The following is a 25,111-nucleotide window of genomic DNA, read 5'->3' on the forward strand; positions in this document are numbered from 1 at the left end:
CTGGAGCTCGGTCCAGCTCTCAGGACCACTAACGTGTGACTCTGGCAGGGGGCCTGGTCACGCCAGACTGCAGGGGCCTGTGTGAATGCCGGACTGGTGTGGTGGGCCTCTGGGTGCTTGGTTCACCCAGCCTAAGGTGCCTAAGGTGCTGGCCAGCGTGCGCCCCACCCTGCGGGGCCCCTGCGCAGAGAACTAGGCTGCTTCATCACTCCACTCATCAAACTGAACTTCTTTATTAAGTGCCAAGGATCCAGGCGGGTGCTGCCACCTGCAGTCCCCTCTGCTGAGGCCTGTGCTTGGTGCGTTTCCCAGGAGCCAGAGTCTCCACCACCCGGGATCTGCGGGTGATCCCGTCTCTATGAGCGGCAGGGCGGCAGGCCCTGGCTCCCGGAGAGCAGCGGGCGTGTGAAGCGGTTTCCAGCTTGTAGTGTGGCCGCCGGTCACTTCACGTGCTCGGCGGCGTGCGAGGAACAGTAATACTTCTTGTGGGCGATGAAGGTGGACAGGCTGCTGAACTTGATGTTGCACAGGCGGCAGTACCTGTGGTTGCCGTTGGGCAGGGAGGCCGGCGTCCCCTTGCTGGGGGTCTGGACGCCCTTGTCCGAGTGGGAAGGAGGCGTCGGCGGGGCTGAGGGCGGGCCGGGCCGGGGGCTGCCGTCTGGAGGGCCGGTGGGTGGCTCCTGGCCGTTCAGGCCATCGCGGGGGGCAGCGGGGGAGGGCGTCCGGGCCTCTGCGCCCGGGCCCGGGCCAGTCAGGGGCTTGCCCAGCAGCAGGCCGTGCGCCAGGCGCAAGTGCTCGACGAGGTCCCCGTGAACCAGGCCGTTCGGGGGGCAGTAGGGGCACACGACGGCGGGGTCCTCGGGGGCGCGCGGGCGCCGCGGCGCGGCGGGACACGAGAACTTCTTGTGCGCCAGGTAGGCCTCGAGGCTGTGGAAGCTCACGCGGCAGGCCGTGCACTCGTGGTAGTCGGCCAGCGCGGGCAGCACGGGCGTGGGGCCGGGCACGGGAGCGGCGGCGGCCTGGCGCCGCGGCTTTTTGCTCAGGTCGATGGGGCCCTCCGCTGGGTCCGGCCCGTTTCCGCTTCCGGGCCGCGGCGAGGGCGAAGCGGAAGGCTCGGGAGCCGGGGCTGGCGCGGGCGGGGCGGGGCCTGGGGCTCCGGGGGCGGGGCTGGCCGCCTGCCGCTCGTAGAGCTTCCGGCGCCTGCGCGTGCGCATGGGCGGCAGCGCGGGTGCGGGGATTCCAGGGGTTCCGGGGGGCGCGGCGGGCGCGGGCCGTCGCGGTGGCGGGTCGTGGCGCGAGGCGCAGTAGTAGCGCTTGTGCACCATGTAGGTCTCATGGCGGCTGAAGCGAATGTTGCAGGCCTCGCACAGCGTCCGCCGGGGGTCGTCGTCCTCGTCCGCCCCGCTGCCCGGGCTCGGGCTGCCGTCACTGCCCCGGCCGCCGCCGCCGCCGGTCTCTGCGTCGGGCGTGGTCGCGCCCCCCGCCGGGTCCTCGCGCGCCCCCGGGCCTGGCGACGAACTTGGCGTGTCGGGTTCAGCGGGCGGCGGGGCAGGGAGCGCGCGCACCGGGGTGGGGGGCGCCTTGGGCCGGCGGGCGGGGGCCACGTCGTCTGGCGCGCGGCGGCCGGAGCAGTAGAGGCGCTTGTGCACGTAGAAGTTGCTGACGTTGTTGAAGGTGATGTCGCACTCAAAGCACGTAGCGCCTTTGGGGGCCCCCGCCAGTAGGCCGGCCGGCGCCCCCGCGCCCACCCCCACCTGCAGCCTGCTGTGCACCAGCTCGGACATCTTGGCCAGGATCTCCGAGGCTGGGGGCGCGGCGGGGAATTGTGGCAGGAAGAGCGCACCAGGGCCTGGGCTGGAGCCGGGCGTGGGGCTGGGCAGCTCAGCCTTGACCCGGGCGGGAGCGGAGCTGGGTGGTGAGGGCGTCCGCGACGAAGGGGCTGGGGGCCCTGGCTCCGCCTCGGGCTCCTCGGCCGCCTCCACCTTGATGCTCCTGGGCGCTGCTGGGGGCTCGCTGCTGCCCCCGTTCTGGGGGGCCGTTCTGGCCTCTCCATTGGTGGCCTCGCCCAGGGCTTTCCTGTCCAGTCCTGGTGATGAGGTGGACCCCAGGCCCAGGTCGGAGGAGGCCAGGGGGCCGTGCAGGGCAGTGAGCTGCTGAAAGCCCGGTAGACTGTCTGCAGGGAGACCCCAGGGGCCAGACTTCAGGGCTGGAGCAGGACCTGCCTGGGCCAGACCTGAGGAAGGGGCAGGGTGGGAAGGGAGAGCTGGGCTGGGCTGGGCAGAGGTGGTCGAGGGCCAAGACCGAATTGACCCTCTCGTGTCTCATGGACTAGCCCCCTCCCAGCCCTCAGAGGGGTCCCCTGGGGCTCACCTGGGGGGAGCTTGGCCGAGGGGTGCCCGACCCCTGGCGAGTAGATCTCAGCCTTGGAGCCTGGCTGGCAGACCATGTGGTTGGTTACCAGGTGGCTGTAGAGGATGTCCCTTGTGGTGGAGATGAAGCCACAGCTGTGGCAGACACCTGCAGATGGTCTGTGGTGTCAGGACCCTGGAGCCAGTGGGCTCCACAGACACCCCCTGACCGGCCTCCTGCCCCCTTCCCAGCCTGCTTACCGCTCTGTGTGTCTGTGTGCACCTTGAGGTGCCGCTCGCAGTTGGCCTTGGTGGTGAAGGCCGACAGGCAGATGAGACACACGAAGGGGCGCTCGCCTGGAACACAGGGCCCAGTGAGGGGCCTGACATGGGCTGTGTGTGGAGAGCTCTTCAAGCCTCCCAGGACCCCGGCCCGGGCCCAGCCCCGAGCTGACCATCCAGACAGCCACAGAGGGGCCTCATGCCCTGGGAGCTGTGGGAGGCTGTGTGGTATGGCGGGAGGACCACACAGGCGCATCTGTCGCCTGGGCGCAGTGGGCACGCTATCAGCAAGCAGGCGGGGGTCCTGAGGGGGCGTGGAGCCTCACCGCTGTGGCTGCGCATGTGGATCTCCAGGGAGCTGGCACTGGGGCAGCTTTTGCGGCACTGAGGGAAGGGGCAGACACGCTCGTTGGGGTATGGCTCCTTGGGCTTCTCGTCAGCGGCGGCTGTGGCAGGGGAGCCGGCACTCTGGCGGCTGGCACAGTAGTACAGGAGGTGAGCTTGCAGGTTCCGCTCACTGCGGTACCAGATGCCGCAGTCCTTGCAGGGGAAGACATCTTCTGTGGGGCAAGAGGTGGGTGAAGCCTGAGGGGACATTCCGGAAGCAAGAGGGGCCGCCTGCAACCCAGGGCCAGGCAGTGAACTCTGCAACGTGAGGGCTCTGCCCTGGCTGCCTCTGGCGTCTTCCTGCTTTAAGCAGTAGGTTTGTGACCTGGTCTTCCTCCTCCCATCACAGCTGCCCTTTATTATCTGTCCTTTTATAACCCGGGGTGCCCTCTCTATGGGTTTCCAGGATGCCCTCCAGGCTGCCTTCCAACAGTGAGCCCCATAAGGAGATGCTGTGGCCTCATGGGGTGTTCATGGGGAGGAGCATGGGCATGCTAGTGGACACCTGCAGGAGTGAGACGGGTCCAGGACGTGGTTGTGTCAGTTATTCAGTGGGGGTGACCATGTACAGGTGAGGAAGGTAGGCAAGCGTGTGCCGGTGCATTTGTGCTGGTAAGGTGGCTGTGAGGGATGGTGTGGACCCTGGTGCTTGTGGAGGATGAAACGTGTGTGCATGTGAACAGGTGTGTGAGTGGCCAGGCACACAGGGACCAGGTGCACGAATCCCCTGCACTCAGGCACCAGGATGAGAGTTGAACATGGCTCTGGGTGGCTTCTGGGGTAGGGGTGGGCAGGAGGTGAAGCCAGGAGCTGCAAGGAAGAGGAGCCCTTTCTGTCCCTGTGTTACCCCCCCATACAGGTGGATGGTTCCACATCAGGTACTGACTGAATGGTCACAGTTGAATCCACCAAATTTACGACAAATAAGCTGCCTTTAATTTTTCAGTTTATAGGAGTTTGGATCGCAGGGCTGACGTTTCCAGCAGGTGGAGATTTCTCTGATGGCTGCTTCACCCGTTCTCTGGTTCTCAGTGTGTTTTTATAGCAGAATTTAAAGGAATGTTCTGTTTGTCTGCCCCCGCTCTGTGGCCAGCTGCCTCTTGGCTGAAGATGGTCAGGGGAGGGCTTGTTCTGCACCTTGATTTAGAGGAGGGATGAAGGGCCCTGGGGTTCCTTATCATCTGGTTTCTACTTCTGCAGGTTAGGATGTGTTTCTCAGCCTGGCTTCTCCGATGTTTGTCCTGGGTCCATAACTATTGCACAGGTTTCCCATTTTCTCCACTTCTCTTAAGGAATTTAGTACCTGTCTGGGCGAGTGGCCACCCTCGTGCCCCCTACTTGCAGTTTTTCTGGTTCTGTTCCCTTTCTACTGTGTTTACTCTGCTTTTCAAGTTCCCTTTTATTTGGGGGCTCAAGGCAGCTCTGTTCTGTATCAGCTGAGGCCTTGACCTGAAATGGGAACCTGAGGCCACCGGTGTTTTTTAAAAAATGTATTTGCAAGGTCAATGCTGGGGACTGTGCTGCTGGCCTCAGAGTCAAGAGAGGGGTCAGAGCATTGGTGGCCATCTCAAGCCACAGCGACCCAGGGCTGACCACAGGTGGGCTGACCAATGGTCAAGTCCTGGGTGGGCACAGCCCAAGTAACTTGCACAAACACCTCGAGCTGGTATTGCCATTATCCCCACTTAACAGGTGAGGAAACTTCCCAGAGTGGTGGAGTCTCAAGAATTAAACGGGCCCTGGCCAGCTCTGTTGGTTAGAGCCATAAGCCAGTGTTGTGGGTTCAATCCCTGGTCAGGGCACATACAAAAATCAACCAATGAATGCATAAATAAGTGGAACAATAAATCGATTCTCCCCCTTCCTCTCTCTCAAAATCAATAATTAAAAAAACAAAAACAATTGGACACAGCAGATACCACCTTCCTCGGCAGACCCCCCCCCCACCCCCCGCAACTCTAGTGTCCACAGGCCCTGTCTCTCCCTGGGAGTCTCATCCTGCCCCAGGGCTCCCCAGGGAGTTTGTGGAGCTCTGAACGTGCCCTGAGCCCCAGCACATGTTTCCCAGCCATCTAGAGGTCAGGATGCTCAGCAGAGCTCTCCTCACTGACTCTCCCGCCAGCAAAGGTGCAGACCAACATCCACCGAGCCAGCCACACCGAAGTTCCTGGCCTCCTGATTGCTGCCGCCTCCTCACCCACCCAACTAGCCGGCTGGTCCCTGTGGGCTCCAATGTCCCATCAGGCTATGCCTTAGCTGCATCCACTTGCATCAAATGTCCTTTGACTTGCTCAAAAAGCTTCCTCTTACAATTTTGCAACCTCACAGTTACCACCCAGCAGCCAGGGTGATTTTAAAACCAGATTGGATCACACCCTTTGTTGTTTAAAGCCTCTAGGGCGGTCTCCTTGCTCTGAGAAGAAATCCCATTCTTGCCTGGAACCACCCTCAGTTTTGCCCAGTTTGTGCTTGCCACACTGCCTGGCTCCAACCACAGTGACCACCTCCTGGGTCTTGGTGGGTGACCACTCAGCTGCTCGTTCCCGGTATGCAGGTCCAAACCTGACTGCTCTCATGTCCGAGCCACTTTCCCAGGCACCCCAATAAAGTAGCCCTGCTACTGTCTGACCACGTCATTGCTTTCTTTCCTAGGACGTACCCTCCACTGCTGCCACCACCTCCAAGTAAGGTCACCTCTCTGGTGTATTGGTCCTTTCAGGGTTGGCCAGCGCCCTGCCTCGGCGATCCTGGTGCCTACACCCCTTGGTTCGTTGTGGATGTTAAACAAGTATTTGTGGAATGTGTGAATCCCACTTAACTCTCACAACAACTCTCGGAGGCTTAGTGTGTGCTGAGAAGGAGGGCAGTACCAGTGTTTAGTGGACAGGGCCAGGGGTGGCCCACATGCCAGCAGAGGCTGAGAAACAGAAACCTGCTCTGCTCCAAAGAGGGAGGCACGGGCTCAGGTTTGTGCTTGTTTACTGGATCTTTCCAGTGTATGACCCGGGCCCTGGGGACCCTGCTGCCTCTGTGCCCTAGCTAGTTGCTCACTGCTGCCCTGCCTCCCTGCAGCCGGCTCAGGGCTGCCCCATCACTATTCATGAGCCAACCTTGTTGCTCTCATGAGCTGGCTGCAGCCTGGAACCCCTCCCCCTCCTGGAACCCCTCTTTCAAGTTCCCCGTGCATGTCTCCTGCAGCACACTTCCTCCTCTGCTCCGATCCAGTGGTCACAGATCTTGTAGATCTTGAGCTCCTCAGTACCACCTGCAGCCCTGCGCCTGGGGACTGTGCTGGTCCTCCCATGCCCCTGGGGTGGCCCGAGGGTGGTACTCACTGTTGATGACTGCTGTGGCCAGGATGGATGCCATGCCGGCTTGCTGGGGCAGGAGCTGGATGTCAGTGTGTGAGGGAGCCAGGCCCTCGGGCTCTGCAGGCTCCTTCTTCACAGGGTGGTTGGGGGTGCTGTGGGGCTCGGCTGCGAGGAGCACGCTCAGCAGTCCCCCTGCTGGCACTGGCTTGGTGAGCCTGCACCAGAGGGCTCCATCTGCAGGGGTAAGGGCACGGTGATGGGAGGACCAGCAGCTCCAGGCCCACCACAGCAGCTCTGCAAAGCCTCCCCTCTTATCTTCTCGAGCACCTCATCTGAGAGACCAGAGTTTTGAAGCCCAGGATGGGGGATGGAGCCAAGGCCACAGTTAGGGAGTGACCAGGCCTGGTGCACAGCTGTGGCTGGTTGGTTTCCGCAAGTCGTCCTGCATCTGTGGGGCAGCTGGGAGGTCCCCAGGCCCACCCTAGCCTTCCTTGGGCTTCCTTGCCCTGAGCTGAACCCACTGAGTGGAAATTGAGGGAGCCAGCAGAGCTTCTCTGTTTTCCAGGAGAGGGGTGGCATGGAGGACAGGTGGCAGAGCGCCTGGTAGCCACTGGGCCAGGCCCTGGACTGGCAAGCCTGCTCCATTCAACTCTGCTGGTGCACTGTTCTCAAGGTGGCCTGCAGGGGGCAGCCTTATCCAACAGGACCCTGGCGAGCTGCCCAATAATCCACCTCCAGTGTCCAGCACAAGGCTACTAGCTGCAAGGACCCTTGTCCTGCCTGGACAGACACAGGTGGCCGGAGCCCTGCTGACCAGGCTAGGAAGAAGGGTGGGCCAAGTAGTGCTAACTGACCCACCTCCTGGCTGGGTGTTTAATCTCATGGCTGACTACTCACTGCCAAGACCCAGCCCTCTCCGCTAGCTGCTTTCTGGGTCCTTGGAGTACCCCTTGGTGGGGAGGAGGGACCAGCGTTCCCTGCCCCCTGTGGATGGGGAAACTGAGGTACAGAGGGTGAAGCGTTGGGACCAGGTGCATGGTTGACTGCAGGGCAGGATGGAAAGCCCAAGTCCCCAGAGGCTGAGCCCAGCATCCGTTCTGTACCCCTGCCAGGCCCTGGCAGCCCCCAGGTGGGTAGGGGCTGGGCCGAGGAGCTGGTCACAGGACTGTTGCTTATCTCCAGTGGCCTTTGGCTCTGTCTGGAAATCAAAGCCACCCTCAGGGTGGAGCTCTGCCTCCACTGGGTATTCAGCCAAATGTGTTGTGTGCTCAGGAGGTGGTGGTGAGGGTGACACCCCCCAGAACATTTTAGCAAAATGGGGAATGAGGTATGTTTCCTGCGGTCAGTAGGTGCACAGCCCTCCTGGCTGGTCACATGGCAAACAGCCCTCCGGTCTGTAGAAATCACGAGGATGTCTCCACATCCTCCCCTGGGGCCTGAGCCTCACCTGTAATGGGGGGGGGGGGGGAGGGTCCACACCACCCTGACCCTCACACACTGGAAGCCATGCCACACCTTCCTCAGGAATAAGACCACTCAGGGCAGCAGGGCTGTGGTGATGGAGATGGTAGCCCCTGCATCTGCCTGGCCTGGATTCTGAATTGAGAAGGTGAGGGGGGCAAGGCCCCCCATCTTGTTCTCCCTCCTCCCCACCAGGCTCTGCCTCCAGGGACCCTCCCTCCAGAAGGTGCAGGGAGGTAGGAGTGGCCAAAATGCACAGGCAGGTCCAGTTGGCACCTGTTTCCGGGTCCCTGGCCTTGGCTTCTCCGCTGCCCTGGAGGTATCCCAGAGGCCCTGAGAGCGGTCCTGGCTTCCTGAGACCCTGCTCCCCCATTCCAGGGCAGACATCTGTGCGACCCCAGATGGGCATTAATCGGGTGCTAGGGGTGTGTTGGCCAGTCCCTTGGCCTGGCCCAGAGCAGGCTGGTTTCCCTTTAAGAGCCGGCCCTGGGAGAGGACCTCCACCTTCCGGAAGGCAGAGAGGGAAGCGCCAGATACCAACCCTTCCTGTGGATCTCCACATTGGCCTCAGCCTCCGTCAGGGCCCGGGGCAGTGTCCTCAGCCAGCAGGCTTCGTCCTCCAGCAGCAGGGTCAGGGCCGGGCTCTGGGGGGCAGAAAGGAGGGGTCAGCACGGACAGAGAATGGGAAGAGCCCAGCTAGGGGCTCTCCACGGGGCACACGCGGGGAAGCCCAAGAGACCACCTGATAGGTTGGCTGGACAGGCTGTGGGCCGATTCCCTGTCAAATGCTGTGCTAGTGACACCTTTCAGAGCTCAGGAGCTGGGTTCTCTTGGAAACTGAGGTCCAGAGAGATCAAGCAACATATCCAAGGTCACACAGCCAGCCAGTGACAGAGGGAATTCACTCACAGACCTGTGTTCTCTCCTTACCACCCCACCCCATCTTAGCAGGCTGCTGGGTTTTCGCGAAATCCACGGGGTGCATGGGGTTGCACCAGGCATAGGCTCCTCCCACACGGGCCCCCAGGGCCTCGAGGGGGAGAGGCAGAGATTGGTCCTGAGGAGATGGCAGGCCCCCAGGAAAGGGGCTTCTGTGTCCTCCCAGACAGTGGGGCTCCCTACCCATTGCGGGGCAGGGTAGGCCCACTTTTGTTCAGACCATCCTGGGCCAGAACATGGCAGACACTCAAAGAACACCTTCCTGGGCCCAGCCACTCACCGAGGTCCCCAAGTAGTACAGTGTCCCCATGCTGAGCCTGGCTCAATCCCTGGCCCCCTCCACATGGCTCCCGAGAACAGCCCCTTGCCCACCCAGCCTTGGGCCAGCCTGGAGAGCAGGCCGCATCCTTCTCCCGTCTCACAGGGAGGACAGAGAGGCTTAAGGAAGGGGGAGGGGGGGCAGGTCACGCCAGCCTCTTGCCCAGCAGTGTTCTCCCTCCCGGCTGGGTCTGCAAGCTGGCTTTTGCAGTATCTGGAAGGAAAGAGTTCTGGATTAGGCTCTCAAGGCTGCTGTCCGCGGGGCTTCGGAGGGGGTGGCCTGATTTCCGGAGCCCAGCTAAGGAGAGGAAACACGTGTCCCCTGTCCCAGTGCAGCCTGTGCCTGGAAACGGCCGGCCGGGGATCGGCCGCCTGCAGCCCACTCTGTGGCCCAGCTCTTGGTTACACATGGGGTTGGGGTGCAGACCCATGGCGGGCTGGTGGGCAGGACAGAACCGTGGCCCTTTTTGCCTGAAGACGTGGGGGTGAGCCCTAACCGGTTTGGCTCAGTGGATAGAGCATCAGCGGGCGGACTGAAAGGTCCCAGGTTTGATTCCGGTCAAGGGCATGTACCTTGGTTGTGGCACATCCCCAGTAGGAGGTGTGCAGGAGGCAGCTGATCGATGTTTCTCTCTCATCGATGTTTCAAACTCTCCCTCTTCCTTCCTCTCTGTAAAAAATCAATAGAATATATATTAAAAAAAAAAAAAAAGACGTGGATGTGACCGCTGCTGCCTCTTGGACCTCAGCCCCAGCACTGGACCCCGGTTCTGAGATCCTCTTCCTGGAGGTCCCCAAGCTTAGCAGCTGAGTCCCATATGGAAAGTTATGTCACACGTCCACATTTGGGTACTTTCTGTTTTATGCAAATAAATGCCTTTTACTTAGAAAGGTCTGAGCATCAGGAGCTTTAACTAAAGAATCAGTGTCACTTGCTGTCACCTGAAAATGCTGCCACCTAAATGGCAGTGGTTTTGTGCACATGGCAGTTGGTGGGGATGCTGCCATGGTGGGATGTCCTGGGCAGGACATGGTGTGTGGGATGTCTTCTGATGGATTCGGACACCTCCACGCCAGGTCTGAGCCCACGCCACCCTCCTGGGCTTTGGCTGTGGGGACCCAGGGGCTCCAGAGCTGGGCATTGGGATCCAGTCCAGGCTTGACCTTCCCACTGTGACCTTGGGCAGGGCATCGCCCCTTTGACTACCTCTGCATCTTGTCCCCACCCTGTGGCAGACTCAGGGACCCTGTGAGATCAGGCCGGTGTGCCGGACACTCCCGGTAAGAACTCCCAGCCAGGTCAGAGCACCCTGGTCATGGAACAGGTGGGCAGAGAACAGCTGGCCAGTGGGTCAGGGAGAGCTCCACCTGTCCCAGTACCACGAAGCCCTCCCTGGGTCTTGGCATCTCTCTGCAAATGGGTGATGCCCCTCCTGATCGGAACTGTGGCCTGAGTCTTCTTGCTCTCTCTGGACCCATCCTTGCCCTGCCACCTGCCTGCAGGGCATGTCTCATTCATGACTCTGTGACTCAGTTTCCCCTAGGGCCGTGGTCAGCAAACTGCGGCTCGAGAGCCACATGTGGCTCTTTGGCCCCTTGAGTGTGGCTCTTCCTACGCCTTAGGAGTACCCTAATTAAGTTAATAACAATGTACCTACCTATATAGTTTAAGTTTAAAAAACTTGGCTCTCAAAAGAAATTTCAATCGTTGTACTGTTGATATTTGGCTCTGTTGACTAGTGAGTTTGCCAACCACGGCCCTAGGGCATTGGGAAGAAGCAATCTGTGTGAAGCCCTCCTTTGGAACAGCACCTGTCTGGTATGTGACCCGCACATGGCAAACAAGCCCCTACCACCAACACCCTTGCTTTTGCATTCCTGTTGGCCAATAGGACACACCAAATAGGAGCTGGGCCTCTGGGGCCAGGAGCCTGGTGTCCACTGGGGCACCGGCCCAGCAATTGCTAAATGTCAACTTGGGGTGGGCATCTCCACCAACGAGCCTGCTTTCAGGCAGGCTGGTGGCAAGCAGCTCCCTCCTTTTGACACCTGGTGATTCTGACACTGAAGAGCAGGGGTGGGAGCTGGGTGCCAGCTAGGGGTCCCTGTTGGCTGGGACGTCCACTGGGGCTACAGCAGGGGGTCAGGCCTAGGGCAAAGTAGAATGGATGGGGGGTGCTGGCACAGCGGTGGGTGAACCAGCAGCAAGACAGAGGCTGGGTCTCCTTGAGTCTCTAATGAATATTAATGAGTAGAGGAGGGTGAAAAAAAATTAATCTGCCTGATCCTCCGATGGGTGCTGCGGTAACGATATGAAATCTAATTATTCGTCCCAATATTTCTAAACCCTCACACTGAGACTGACAGCCTCCCGGTCGGTTTAATGCTTATCACTCTCAGGAGCGCGTGTTCGCAGCATGATAAAAACCCCCGCGCTCAGCTTTGCTGACGCTGCAGAACCCCTAATTTTCCATGTACGTTCTAAGCTGACGGACGGACAGCAGTGGTGCCATGTCCCCGGCCAGCATTGTGCCTTCCGCCCAGAGCAGCCCATCTCTGTGTCCCAGTGGGTACTGAGCACCTGCGCTTGGTGGGTGCCCTGGCTGGGCTAGGTGACAGCCCCTATCTGTGAGGGCAAGTGAGGAGGGAGGGAATGCAGGGGCCTAAAGGGGGCACTGTCCCAGACCCTACACCTGACTCCCAGGAGGAGATGGGTCAGGAGATCCAGAGCTTTATGACTGACTTTCACCCCCACATTCCCTCAGCCCTTAACACCAAGGTGGGCTGGTCCCTCACTTAAATGGGGAAGGCTGGAAAAGGGTGGGGCACAAACACCTGAGTGGCACTTGGCTCCTAGGCGTGCAGGGACCCCTGGCTCTTGGAGAGTGTAGCATGGCCTTGCCCTGCCTGCCCTTATCCCACCCCCCAGCCAGCCCTGAGCCAGTCTCTAGCCCTGTGCCAGGCAGCTGGACCCCCATGTCTGCTGGCTGCAGCCTGAAGGCCACCTCCCTGCCCCCAGGAGCACGCTGAGGCCCGGGTAAGGGGCAAATTTCAGTCCACTCCCCCTGTGGAGGGGCTGACATAACATGGGGCTGCCCCTTTATTTTCTTTCCTTTTTCCCTATTATATCCTCCCCAATTCGAGCAGCCTCGGAACAGAAGCCCTTTTCTCTGGTGATGAAGGCGCTGGGCAGAGACAGGCCTCCTTCCTAGCCTGCCTTGCCTTGTGGGCAGGGGGAGCAAGCTTGGAGGGGACTAGTCACAACCTCCCCTGGCCCTCCAGCCAAAACTAACAGTCGTGTGTACCACCAGCTGTTTTTCCTCCATGGGTGCCCCCAGGCTTGGTGCCCAGTCTGGGTCTAGCTCGCTCTCAGCCCCGCCAGGAGCCAGCGAGAAGCCCTGCCTGCCCTGCCTACAGCCCCGCAGGGTTGCCCCCGTTCCTCCCTCCTGGCTCCAGGGCGGCCCCACCCAGCCCCAGGATAACGGGCGGCCACTTTAAATTCTCTGGGTGCATCTGAGAACACTCCTTGTTTCCCCAACAAAGAGGTCAGTGTCTGGATTCTGTGCCCACCGATAACCATCAGAAACCCTATCTCCGCCGCATCCGCTGTGACAACTTTATCTGAGGCTGTTCCCAAACCTCGCAGTGCTTCTCATGAAGCCGCATGGAGGGTGAGGTGGGGGCCCTGTTCTGGGGGAGGGTGGCCTGGCACAGGGAGCAGACAGCCCTGCAGAAGGTCAGCGGGGCCACTGGCCCTCCCCCCGGTTACCACAGGCAGGTTCCTGAGAGGGCAGAACTGGGGCAGGCCAGGGTGGGCTCTGACTGGGCCCCCCCCCCCAACTCAGTCTTCAGTCCGTCAGCCCATCCTAAGAAGCCCCGCCCACGTCCCCAGCTCACCTTGCCAGAGGCAATGGCCTTTCAGTCCTCAGGCCCCTTTGTCTCCCCAGTCCCTGTGAAGAACCCATTTCACAGGAGAGGAGACTAAGGCCCACAGAGGTTAATGGCGCCCAAGGCCATGGGAGGGGTGGTGGTGGTGGTGGTGGCTTCTGCACATAGGATTATAACCCAGGTATGCATGACCTCCATTGAATCACTGCAGCTTTCATTCATTCATTCATTCATTCATTCATTCATTCTTTCGGCAAATAGTCCCAAATGAATGAGGGCATGCTTTGTGCCAGGTGCAGGGGCACCATGAACAGAACATGCAGTCCCTGATGTCACGGCAGGATGCTGGAGTGGAAAGCCCACCAAGAAAGAAGCTGTGGAGGCTGGAAGAGAAAGTGCTGGAGAAACGGGACAAGGCTGAGAAGGGCTGAGGCCTGGTGGGGCAGGAGCTGGGTATGGGCAGCTGTAGCCAGGACAGCGGGGTGAGGCCTGGAGGGGTGAGGAGGAGCACTGTGTGGGCATCAGTGGGAATGGGACTTGGAGGAGGCAGACAATAGGGGAGGGGACAATAGTCTTTCTGGTGTGGTGGGAGGGGTCCCGGGTCTTTGACACCAGCTGAGTCCTCCTCCTGGATTCCCTGCAGGCCAGTCTGGGTTGACTCTGTAGCTGGAGCCCCTTCTTGCCGACAGCACCTCCCATACCCTGTGGCACTTTCCCAGCTCCCACAACTGCAGGTAGGGAAGCTGAAGCATGGAGAGGCAGGGACCTAGGAAAGCCAGCAGCAGGTCTCCTGTCTGGAGCTTATCTCCAGGACACCCCACAATGCCCTCTTCCCTACCCTGGTATTCCAGCCAAGCCCAGACCTGAGCATCCCCTCGGCCCTGTCCATGCAGAGCCAGGGGCCAACCTGGCTGGGCCCTCGCTCTGCTGACTGCTGGCTCTGTGGGGCCGGCTGGATGTGGCCCCCAAAGATATGTCCACCCAGAGCCCAGATGTGACCTTGTTTGGAAAAAGGGTCTTGGCAGATGTGACTAAATTAAGGAAAGCCAGGTGAAATCATCCTGGTTTATCCACGTGGGTCTCAAATCCAATGACAGGGAGAGAAGAGGCAGAGGTGGGACTGATACATCTCCGAGCCAAGGAACCCCAAGGACCACCAGCAGCCACCAGAAGCTGAGGAGAGGCCTGGAATGCATCCTTCCTCCGACACCCAGAAGAAACCAGCCCTGCCACCCACTGGCCTCAGAACTAGGAGAGAATATAATTCGCTTAAGACACCAGGTTGTGGCACTTTGTTACAGCAGCCACGGGAAACTCTTACATTCTGGGGTCCTCTCTGAACCGCCTCATGGCCAAGGTGAGTTAACAGTGCCAGGGTAAAGCTCTCGTCCAGGGCCTGACCATCATGGTCCTAGTGACCTGTTGGCACCCCAGGTCTGGGCCAGGCTACCCCTCAGTAATGTGGGAAGGGGAAGGGAGCAGCAGAGCCACAGGGCATTTCCTGTGAGGTCCCATGGGCTGCTGGGTATACTGAGCAGAGGACAATGGGCTGCGATGGCTGGAAGAGGTCCCCGGAAGCAGCAGGGGCATGGACAGGCCCACGGGCTGGCAAGTAAGGAGGCAGTGGTGGGGCAGGGATGTGGGCAGGCATAGCCGGCAGGCCAGCTCCGGTGCTGCCTTGCTGTGCCCAGATCTTAGTGGGTCGGAACCACCTGCTGTCAGGGTGTGTCACAACATGTCCAGGTGGGAACATGGAGGCTGGACAGCTGCAGCCAGCAGCACCTGGCGCGAGGGGAAGAAGCCGCCCTGACGTGGAATGCTGGGAAACGTTTCAGCAGGTGCACTAAGCAGGATGCAGGGCAGCTTGCAGTGCCTCCTGACCTGGGTGAAGCGCTCACAGCACCCCACGCCCAGGTTGGGTGTCCCAGACGTCAGGGGAAAGCAGTGCAGAGATGGGCAGGGGGCATTCTTCCCTATTACAAACAAATGTAAATGAGAATCAAAGAGGGAGCGAGGGGCACCACCAGGAGTGTACCCAGGCACCCTGCCTCGGCGCCCGCCCCCCCTCCCCCCGAGGCTTCTGGCCAGAGCTTGCTCTGTCGTGAGGTTTGGCTCTGCCATGGCAGTGACCCCTGATGCCAGCCTTCGAGGCTTCCTGCATGGAAAGCTGCTCAGAGCCAAGGGCCCCAGCCCCACCTCCACCTCCATCTCCAGGTGAAGGACCAAGGAGGCCCACCCTCTACACTGATCGGGGGCAAAGACACCTGGGGCCACATGGTAGGTCAGGGCCCAGGGGGTCCCACTTCAACCTCTCAGGCAGGGTCTTTCCCCAGTGAACCTGTTGCCCTGCTTGGCCGCCATGGGGTCCCTCCCAGGTCTCACTGATGTTGTGATGGTCTTATGGCTAAAGTGGGTGAGCCCTGGACACAGATGGGCCAAGCAAGTGTGGACCAAGCTGGGGGTGAAAGTTTGTTCATTCATTTGCCCATTCATTCATTCATTCATTCATTCATCCACCCATCCATCTATCTGTCATGCATTTTTTTAAATTTTTTTTTTATTATTAGTTAAGGTATTACAAATGTGTCCTCATCCCCCCCATTAACCCCCAACCGCCCCCCCCCCACACACACAAACTCATGCTCTCATCCCCCTATCTGTCATGCATTTATCTACCCATCCATCCACCATCCACTCATCCACCCATCCATCCACCATCCATCCTGAACATTTCTCTTGTACTGACTGCAAATTTTAGAGCTGGCTGGGCCTCCAAGCCCTCGTTTTCAACAGTGGAAACTGCTGCTGGATCAGGGAAGGACCTGCCTGAGTTAACACAGCAGGTTGGTGCCAGAACCAACTTTTAATCCCCCGCCAGGCTCTGTGCCCTCTGTGTCCTTCCTAAAGCTCCCACTCCCAGAGTCCGGCCACCTTATCCCCTCTCCAGCCTGCACCCCCAGCAGGAAAGGGCCAATACACCCCTTCGGCGCCCCTCCTCCTCCCCCCTCTTGAAAGAGTGAATACCGCCAGGCGGCTGATAGGATGATTGGGGCAGGAGGTGCTTGGGGGAGAGAACTGGGACCCATCAGCTGAGCTCGATAAGGGGCCCACTGAAACGTTAGCAAAAATATTTAGACAATAAATGAAGTATCAGAAAGGCTCTCGTATCTTTAAGAAATCAATCATCTTGTACGTTGCGTCTGGACACTCGGCGCCAAGGCAGAGATAGCGCCTCCTGGGGAGATAAGGGTTAATCAGGGATTTAATTCTGCGGGAGATAAAGCTGCAGGGAAGAGCAGGCGAGGCCCCTTCCTCCCTGGGCTCCTCCGCAAGAGCCTCAAAGGTTGCTGGCTTCTCCGGTGCTCGCACCCTCACTCCCCTCGGACATTATCTCTGCCTGGAGAGCGTTTCCCGCCTCGTGCCAAGTCTCCCCAGGCTGACCTGTGCCCCAGGCCCCAGGAGGACAAAACTTCCAGAGAGGAGCTGCAGGTGGGAGGGGAGGGCGGCGTCTCGGGACTCCTCAGCCCTGTCCTTATGGAGCCTGCAGGGGTCCCTGGGGTTGGGCAGACATTGGTTCCAATTCTCCCTCTGCTGTTTGATTTGGATGGCTTTGGCAAGTCACTTCACCCGTTTCCCCGTCTGTAGAACAGGGAGGGGCAGCAGTCCTGCCTCACAGGGTGGGAGGGGGAGGAAAGGAGGTGTTGTGTGTAAGCATGGGCACACAGCACCGTGTGGGCGGAGAGTTTGGAACACACACCTGTCCACCTGGGAAGGGGCTGATTATCCCCAGGAGGGAGCACAGGAGATGGGTGCAGACTCCACTCAGAACATGCTGAGACCCCAAGCCCTCAGCCACCCTGCCTTTGTCCTGTCGCTGCTCACAGGTTTTCTTTACACTCTGAGAGTTCAGAGACCACAGCCACAGAGCTCCCAGCCCACCCCCTCCTCCTTCCAACTATTAACTGCCTCCCAGCAGTCTAACCTCTGAAGAGTCAACTGCTGCTTGAATGCCTCCAGTGACAGGAAGCTCACTGCCTCCAGAGACTGCTCTAAACACCATAGGCTCCATCCCACTGTGGAGCCCAATCAGGCCCCTTCCACAAAGTCAAAATCCATCCTGGAGTTTCCGCTGTTTCCTCCTTGCTTGGGGCCAGAGGACAAGAGGATCATCCCGGCTGCAGGGCTGCTGGCTCTAGTGCCCACTGAGCCCTGCCCTGTGATAGGCACTTGTGGATCACTTCTCCTTTGCCCTGCCCAGCTACCCTGGTGCTTTTCTCATCGAGGGGGAGGGTGCTGCCCAGGCGGGGATTTTTAGTTAAAGAGGGAGATTAGCAAGTGCTGAAAAGGTGCTGTGACACTCAGGCACCACAGATGCCCTCTCCTTGTCCTCAGAAGGACCCACAGGGACAAAACCAGAATGAATCTCTTGCTTCCTGCTGCAGTTGTCCCCAAGTGCCCAGAAAACCACTTGGCTTACCACCAGGAGGGCCCCTGCCCATAAAGTCCTAGGGGAGGTCCCTGGCTTCCTCCCAGCCACACGGCCACACACAGGGTCCAGCCCTACCACTTGGCTCCTTGTTGCTTCCTCCTCTTGAAAGCCCTTCTCCTTCTCTGCCTCACCACCTTTACTCATCCATGAAGGGGCCCTTAAAAACCCTTCCTTCAGGAAGCCCTCCCTGCATCACCCAAGGTCCCTTGGGGGCTCTGGTCTCTCAACTCCCCAGGAAGCCCTCCTGGCCCCAACACCCACATCTTCTGATGTATTTCACATGAAGTGGTGGGAGCTTCCGGACTGGCTCAGGGGGTCTAAGGGGCCTGTGCTCTGGGTGGGATGCTTCCCTGGCTGCTGCCCTATGGCCAGAGGGTGGGCTAGCCGTGGTTAGGGCTCCTTACCGGTTCTGCCTGCCTGGGGGATGAGGCTCTGCTCTGGATGCTCCCGTGGAATGGGCCCCAGGATAGGCCCTCAGCAAGGCTGCGTCGAGCCCGCACACACCTCTGCCCATCTTGCAGGACCTGCTCCAGCTCGTCTGTGGGGAGAGACATCAGAGGTGTGAGGAGCGCCAGCCATGGTGACCGCCCAGCCCTGCTGCCTGCCCAGGTCCAGCCTACCTCTGCAGCCTCAGCCCTCCAGAAGCAGTCAGGGGGCTGCAGGGCAGAGGAGGGAGTACTGCCCTGTGGGCTAGGCCTGAGTTACAGGGATGTTGGCTGGTGCCTGCTTCAGGGGCAAGACCTTTCCTGAAGACAATGGGCTGCAGAGAGAGGACAATGAGGGGTGCCTTCAGCTGGATTTGAGCAGGCAGGTGCATTGCTTGGGGTGTACGGCTGCTCTGTCAGCGACATGTGTGGCCTTGGAACTAGAGCCACTGTATCAGGAACATCTGTGACCCTCATGCAGCCCAGGGTGGCATTGGCAATGCACCCAGGATGCATGCATGGAGCCAAGCCACCCCTGCTGTCTACACTGGGATGGGCACAGAGCAGAGGATGATGATGATGAGACCCACTGCCATCCCATCGCACTGTCCTCCCAGCCCCTTCCCATGGGCTGAATCCCCGAATCTGCACAGCTGGCTTGTGGAAATGCTGGGTCTCGGTTTCCTCATCTATAAGATGGGATCCCCAGTACTTCCTACCTCCTTGGGTGGTACGAGGATTGAATGAGTTAAACCACCTAGCATGCTTAGCACAGTGGCTGTGGGGCATTGGAGGCACACAGCCAGGGCCTCAGCAAAGCCAGAATCTGCACCTGGGTGGTGCTGAGGTCAGTTCCATTTACTCCCTGATGATGAGAGGTGACCCCAGAATGTGCTGCTCCCACACCATCGTGCACTCTCTGGAAAATCCGGACCCTGGCTCTTGCTGAGGTCCTTGGCTAGCCATGGCCTCTCTCATGGCCTGTCTCCTAGCTGAGGCTGTAAGGCTCTCAGGGGCCTGAGGTTCCCTGTGCCATGAGAAGAGCCACGCTCTCTGGGCTCTGCCAGCTTGTGTGGCGTTGGCCATGACTCCATAGCATGGCTAAAGGAGTGGCATCCACTGTAGAGCCAGGATTCCATTACGTTTCCACAGACAGATGGACCTCAGCTGTGAGGCCCTACAATGGTCATTAACACGGGTGGGAACTTGGATTTGGACAGGGTCTACACTCAGGCTCCCAGGTTCAGCCCAGGCTTGCCACACGTTCCATATGACCTGTGTGGTAGAATGAATGGTGGCCCCCAAGAGATATTTCCACCGGAACCTACTTAGAAAAAGGTCTTTGTAGATATAATCGAGTTAGGATCTCAAGATGAGACCATTATGGATCATCCAATAGGCCCTAAATCCATGAAGAATCTATAATAATCAAAGCATAATATGCTAATTAGACCGGACGTCCTTCCAGACAAAGCCGGGGCTGCGAGGGTGGGACCCGGGTGCCTGCCAGTGGCTGGAGGGAAGGCTGGGTCCCCGGTGGCAGAGGGAAGCCGGTGCTGGCTGCTGGGGGAAGGAAGGCCTACTCTTGCACGAATTTTGTGCACCAGGCCTGTACTGTTCTTATAAGAGACACAGGAAAAAGACACAGAAGAGAGACTCGAGGAAAAAGACGGTGTGAAGACAGGCAGAGATGGAGTGATGTGGCCAGGAGGAAGCTGCGCCTGGGCTCCAGGAGCTGGGAGAAGCAAGAAGGACCCTCCCCTGGAGCCCCTAGAGCAGTGGTTCTCAACCTTCTGGCGCTTTAAATACAGTTCTTCATGTTGTGACCCAACCATAAAATTATTTTCGTTGCTACTTCGTAACTGTAATTTTGCTACTGTTATGAATCGTAATGTAAATATCTGATATGCAGTATGGTCTTAGGCGACCCTCGTGAAAGGGTCGTTCGACTGCCAAAGGGGTCGCGACCCACAGGTTGAGAACCGCTGCTCTAGAGGGAGCGAGGCCCTGTTAACACCTGGATTTGGGATTTCTGGCTCCAGAACTGTGAGAGAATAAATTTCTGATGTTTTAAGCCACCAAGGTACAAATGTATCAGCTGTACAAATTCTGCCCTGGGAGAATCACACCTGCATTTACCCCCGTCCCTGCCTCAGTCCTCATCGGACAAGGGCATGGTGGTGGCCATGCCCTCAGATGGCAGCCTCGCCTCCGTAGGCTGCACAACCTCTGCTCAGAAGGCCAGGCCACCTTAGGCCTCAGGTGCCATACAGGCTGCCTGGGCCCACGAAGGCCTCACGTGGCCTGGCCTGGTCCCCGAACAAGCGCTGCTGTGGCGGCCCCACTTCCTGGAGCCCCGATTGGGCAGGCTGTGGCCTTAATGGGCCCGATTATCAGATAACTGCCGGCCTAATGGCAGAGATAACGTGTAAATATGCCAGGAGGCCTGGCTAAAACGTTCTAACTGGGTCCTTGTCTTCCCCAGGGCAGATAAGATGGCAGGAGACCAGGGCGAGGCCGCGGAGGCCGGCGCCCCTTTATCTGCCCCGCAACGAGGGGGGGCAGTGGGTGGCTCTGTCACTTTGTGGCCTTCCCACAAGGGTCTGAGCCTTCCGCCAACCCACCTAGGATGCCTGGGTGGGTGAGTGAGGGAGAGATGGGGGAATGAAGAGGCGGTCTAGAGATGAGCTCACTGGGCACTCTTTTGTCCATCCATGCGTTTGTCCGTAGGGAGCCAACCATGGGCTGAGTCTGTGCACTGCCCACTTAGGGCAGTGGGATCCAGAGGGAAGCATCCAGAATCCTAATGCAATGGCTTACCCCTGTCCTGACAACCAGATACGCAATAAGCCACACAGGGGTTGGCCCGCACTTGGACCTCTTAACAGGGTTGCCCACTTGCTCCTCCGGGCACTAGTTCTCCTGCTGGGGCCATAGACAGGACGGGCACAGTGGCCATGATGCCCTGTTTTCACATATTTTCTTTTCTGTGTGCAGAATGTTGGTAGGAGTCATTCCTGGCCTTGTTGGAACCCCAAGAGGAGACCACACCTTCCATCTGGGGCTGGTGCCCACCTTCCCGTGGGAGGAGGAATCAGAATTCAACTCAGTCTTCCCATGTGTGGGCCAAGACATGGGGACACGGAGTGGGAGGAAGGCAGCTGGCTCAGGTCACTCACTCCCTGAGCAACAGAAAGAGCGGGGCAGCCCCATACCTCCCAGTCTGCCCCTGCTTGTCATACCTGTGGGGACCCACAGGTCCCTTTCTGGAGCCTTGGCTCTGGCTTGCCCCCCACCTGCCCACACAGGCACCCACAGGCAAACGGCCATGCTCCCTAATCGGAGCCCCACGGCTGGCGGGCCAAGCCTCCCAGATAACAGCGGCTCCCCACGGCAGTGGCTCCATCTCCTGGGTATCATGCATTGCCAGAGAGGGCTGGCTCCTGATAAAGGCGGCTGTTCTGCAGGCCTGGGGACAGAACCCACGAGCCAGGGCTTGCTGGGGGCTGGTCAAGGCCTGGGAAAGGTGGAGAGGCCGGAGGACTGAGGGACTTGGGCTGGGGATTGGCAATGGTCATATGACAACCCACCTCCCTGATCCAGGGGAAGCCATTTCAGGCGCCCCCTGAGGGTGGATGCAGGGCCATGGCAGGTGCCCGGCTTGGTGTGGAGAACATGGCTGGATTTAAGCCCCAGCTTACCCGGGACTCTTGTGCAGCGTACAGCCTGTGCAGCTGTCCACGGTGACCCTAGTGATCTTCAACACCTGTCTGCTCAGATAACCTATTTCCAGCTTCCAGTTCCTGCCCAAACCCTCCCATGGCAAACAGGGTCAAGGAAGTGTCAAAGCCCAGTTAGCACCTTCCCAACCAGAACTAAAATTGCATCAGAAAAGTGGGGGTGGGCGGGGACCACTTACTCCTGGCAGACTGGGTATCTCGTGAGGGCTCAGTTCAAGGCTGAGAATGAGTGGAAGCAGAAATTAGTGAGGGCAAGGGGCTCAGGGGTGGGGATGCGGAGCTAGGGGTGACAGCTGACAGGGAGAGTGACAGGCAGGAAGATGCAGTTATTTTTAAACAGCCTCGGTAAGAGCTGGAGGACCCAGACAGTGGTAGCCGTGCAGATGGCCAGTTCTCAACCACACTGATAGGAAACCCAGGGCCCAGGGAGGCCCAGGAGCACCCAAGCCACACTGCGAGCTCAGGCTAAAGTGGGTGACGAACCCAGGTCTCTGGACTCATGGCTTAGTGCTTACTCAGTCACAAAACCCCAGGTGGGCACCTGGGGCAAGGACAAAGAAGGTACACAGTAAATAGGTGGGATTTGAGTTAGAGCCCAGCCATGGTCATGGTGAGGCCTCAATACCCTTTTCTGGGCCGAAGCAGGGGATAGAGAAAACAGGATAGGGAGGCTGTTGGAGAGGAGGTGGGGGGTACAGTGGGCCAACTCTGAGCTCTCTTGTCCAGTGGCTGGCTTCCTGCTCTGTCCTCAGTTTTTCCATTTGCAGATGGCCTCCTCAGGGCGGTGGGGCAGGCCCTGCTGCCTGGGTGGCTCCCCCACCCCCATGGGGTCAGGCTATCACTATAGGCACAGCATCAGGACAAAGACTAATTTATTCTGGCAAACAACCCCACACATGTTATTTCCAGAACAAACATGCAGCACAGGATTCAATTTCACCCCCAAGCATCTGTGAGGAACCAGAAGAGAAAATTCAGTTTTTGCGTATTTATATGATTTACACGTCTATTTAGGTCTCCAAACCCTCCAATGGCAGCCTAAGGGGATAGTGAAGGGAGCAGGGCTGAGTGTTGCCACCCAGGCCAGGTCAGGGCCCACTTCTGGGAGCCGGGTGGAGGGAGTGGCTGAGTGAGAGACTCGGGGCTGGAATCAACAGGCTGGGGCCAGGGCCTGCCTCTGCTCACCCCTTGCTGAGCCTCAGTTTACCTGCTGGGCTGGCGGCTGTGTAAGTAGAGGTCGACATGTTAATAGATGTGGACAGCACTGCTTTCCTCCCCTGGGATCCCAGGCGCCCTGAGGCCCAGCCCAGGACGGCCGCTGAGCTGCTGCTCTCAGCCTTGCCCCCAACTCTGCCCACCCTGGAGCCGGTGGTGACCTCCCTCAACACCATGAATAAGAAGCCAGTGAGAAGGTTCCACTCTTCCCACCTCATCCTGCCAAGGAGGCCCAGAGAACCTGAGCAACTCCCTCAGAGTTGCACAGCAGGTACCCGCCCAGACCAGCCTGAGCTCCTTTCTGACAGAAGATCCAGGGCTCCAACTTGGAACTTCTGGCTTCAGAGCCCCCTGTGCCCAGCCTCCCAGGCCTCAGTTTCTCTGAGCAAAGGCCTTGGCAGGCTGGTGTGCAACTCTGACTTGGGGTGGCTCTGTAGGCTTGCTGGAGTGTCCATGAGCTTGGGGGCTGCTGCCTCCTGTACCTGCTGGCTGGCTCCTCCTTTATGCTAATGGCTGGTGGACTCCAGAGCACAGAGTCCAACCATTGGACATTCTCCGCCCTGAATGGTGGGCTGTGGGATCAGCATGTGAGTGCTCACTTTGGGGTCACTGCCAGCACCCACTTATCTAATCAGCCCCATCACTCCCACCCGGCCTCGCCCTGTGGCTCCTGTGGGCCAGCTGGCCCTGGCTTTGCTGGGGAGCGGCCCTATCTCAGGGATCATGCTGTTTGCCTTTGATAAAAGTCATAGAAAAGAGAGAGAAAAAGGAGCAAGAGGGAGAGAGGGAGGGAGAGGGCAAGAAGGGGGGAAATTCCAGGGTAAGCAGGCCCCCTGCCTTCCTGATGGGGTTCTAAAAGTTTCCTGGGTGTGGGCCCAGAGTGGGGCTGGCTTGGAGATTGTGTGGGCCCTGAGAGTGTGTGTTTCCAACACATCCTGTACCAACATGGAAACCAGACCCAGAGAGGGCAAGAGACTCGTTAAGGTCACACAGCAGATTATGGCTGTCTCCTCTATTGGCTGGCACAAGCTCTCTGGCAATGATATGTCCTGCAGACCTGTTCGCTCACACACCTGCTCTGCACCTCGCACCGCCCACTACAGACACACCTCAATTCCCCCGCCCCCCATGATCTGGAACACTGGGGACTGTGTCCATTTTACTGAGGGTGATGTGACTTGTCCAAGGTCACCAGCTCTAAAATCCAGCCCCTTTTCTGTCCTCAATTCAACCCTCCTGGCCGGGAAAGCCATGAGCTGGACGGTAGCTGAAGCCCTAGAAGGACAGAAAGAAGGACAAAGAGTGGAGGCTGAGTGGCTCCTCCTCCAGCCCCATGTGGCCATCACCATCTAGTGTCTGTCTTCTCTGCAGCGTTAGCAATTGACCTTAGTTCTAGAACAGTGGTTCTCAACCTGTGGGTCGCGACCCCTTTGGAGGTCGAACGACCCTTTCACAGGGGTTGCTTGCCTAAGACCATCGGAAAACACATATATAATTACATATTGTTTACAGTAGCAAAATTACAGTTATGAAGTAGAAATGAAAATAATTTTATGGTTGGGGGTCATCACAACATGAGGAACTGTATTAAAGGGTCGCGGCATTAGGAAGGTTGAGAGCCACTGTTCTAGAACCTGTGTTTGTATCCTGCTACTACCATCTCCCAGCGGACAGGTCACTCCCCTCCCGGCACCGTTTCCTCTTGTGTGAAATAGGTAGAAGAGCACCTTAATTGCAGGGTAAAATGACATAATGAATATGGTACATGAACAACGGGGCCTGCATAGTCAGTGCTCGATGAGCATTCACAGAAGCACAGCCTGCAAGCAGGCAGTGGGGTCCAATGAGCCAACCTGCAGTCCCTGCATATTCTTGGCCAGGCTCTCTTCCCTTATGCTCTGTGCCCACTGGGAGGGGAAGGTTTGTTCTGCATGGATGCTGTGGCCCTGCTCACGTGTGACCCTCCTGTATGACCTGGCTGGAAGGGGGCAAATCTGGGCCTGGGCAGAAATGGCAGAGGAAGGCTAATCCCCATCAGCTTCTTGGAATATCCCACCAGCTGGGCCTCATCCTGTTGGCCCCTGTTCTTGCTTCCCATTTAAAGATGGGGCAACAAGGCCCAGAGGAGGCGGAGCCTGGCTCAGGGTTCCCATGTGGAGCTGGGAAAGGCTGAGACAGATCCTTGCCCTGGGGCATGAGGAGGGCTGTGGGGTGAGGTCACAGTGCACTATGGACAGCCAGCTGTTCCCAAAAGGCCCACCCTTGCTGCCAGTTCTCCCTTAGGCCTGCACATCTGCAGGAGCTATGC

The 25,111-nt window shown here is 58.8% G+C and overlaps 1 protein-coding gene across 9 annotated transcripts in view; it reads right to left on the reverse strand.

Moving 5' to 3' along the window:
- Positions 1 to 217: 217 nt before the first annotated feature.
- The window catches only part of ZFPM1 (zinc finger protein, FOG family member 1), a 72,455-nt gene continuing 47,561 nt past the window's right edge, over positions 218 to 25,111 (reverse strand). For 5 of the 9 annotated variants that reach the window (XM_059667096.1, XM_059667095.1, XM_059667092.1 and 2 more), the window contains 7 exons: positions 17,828 to 17,961; positions 8,331 to 8,433; positions 6,353 to 6,562; positions 2,957 to 3,190; positions 2,610 to 2,705; positions 2,371 to 2,517; positions 218 to 2,233 (listed from right to left, as the gene is read on the reverse strand). In XM_059667096.1, coding sequence (XP_059523079.1) covers positions 441 to 2,233; positions 2,371 to 2,517; positions 2,610 to 2,705; positions 2,957 to 3,190; positions 6,353 to 6,562; positions 8,331 to 8,433; positions 17,828 to 17,961 — 2,717 coding nt within the window. In that variant the 3' untranslated portion in view covers positions 218 to 440. The remainder of the gene's footprint in view (positions 2,234 to 2,370; positions 2,518 to 2,609; positions 2,706 to 2,956; positions 3,191 to 6,352; positions 6,563 to 8,330; positions 8,434 to 17,827; positions 17,962 to 25,111) is intronic. The other 4 variants (XM_059667093.1, XM_059667090.1, XM_059667089.1 and 1 more) reach the window with 3 other exon arrangements.

This window comes from Myotis daubentonii, chromosome 15 (assembly GCF_963259705.1).
Source record: "Myotis daubentonii chromosome 15, mMyoDau2.1, whole genome shotgun sequence".
In the NCBI taxonomy this organism is placed as follows: Eukaryota; Metazoa; Chordata; class Mammalia; order Chiroptera; family Vespertilionidae; genus Myotis; species Myotis daubentonii.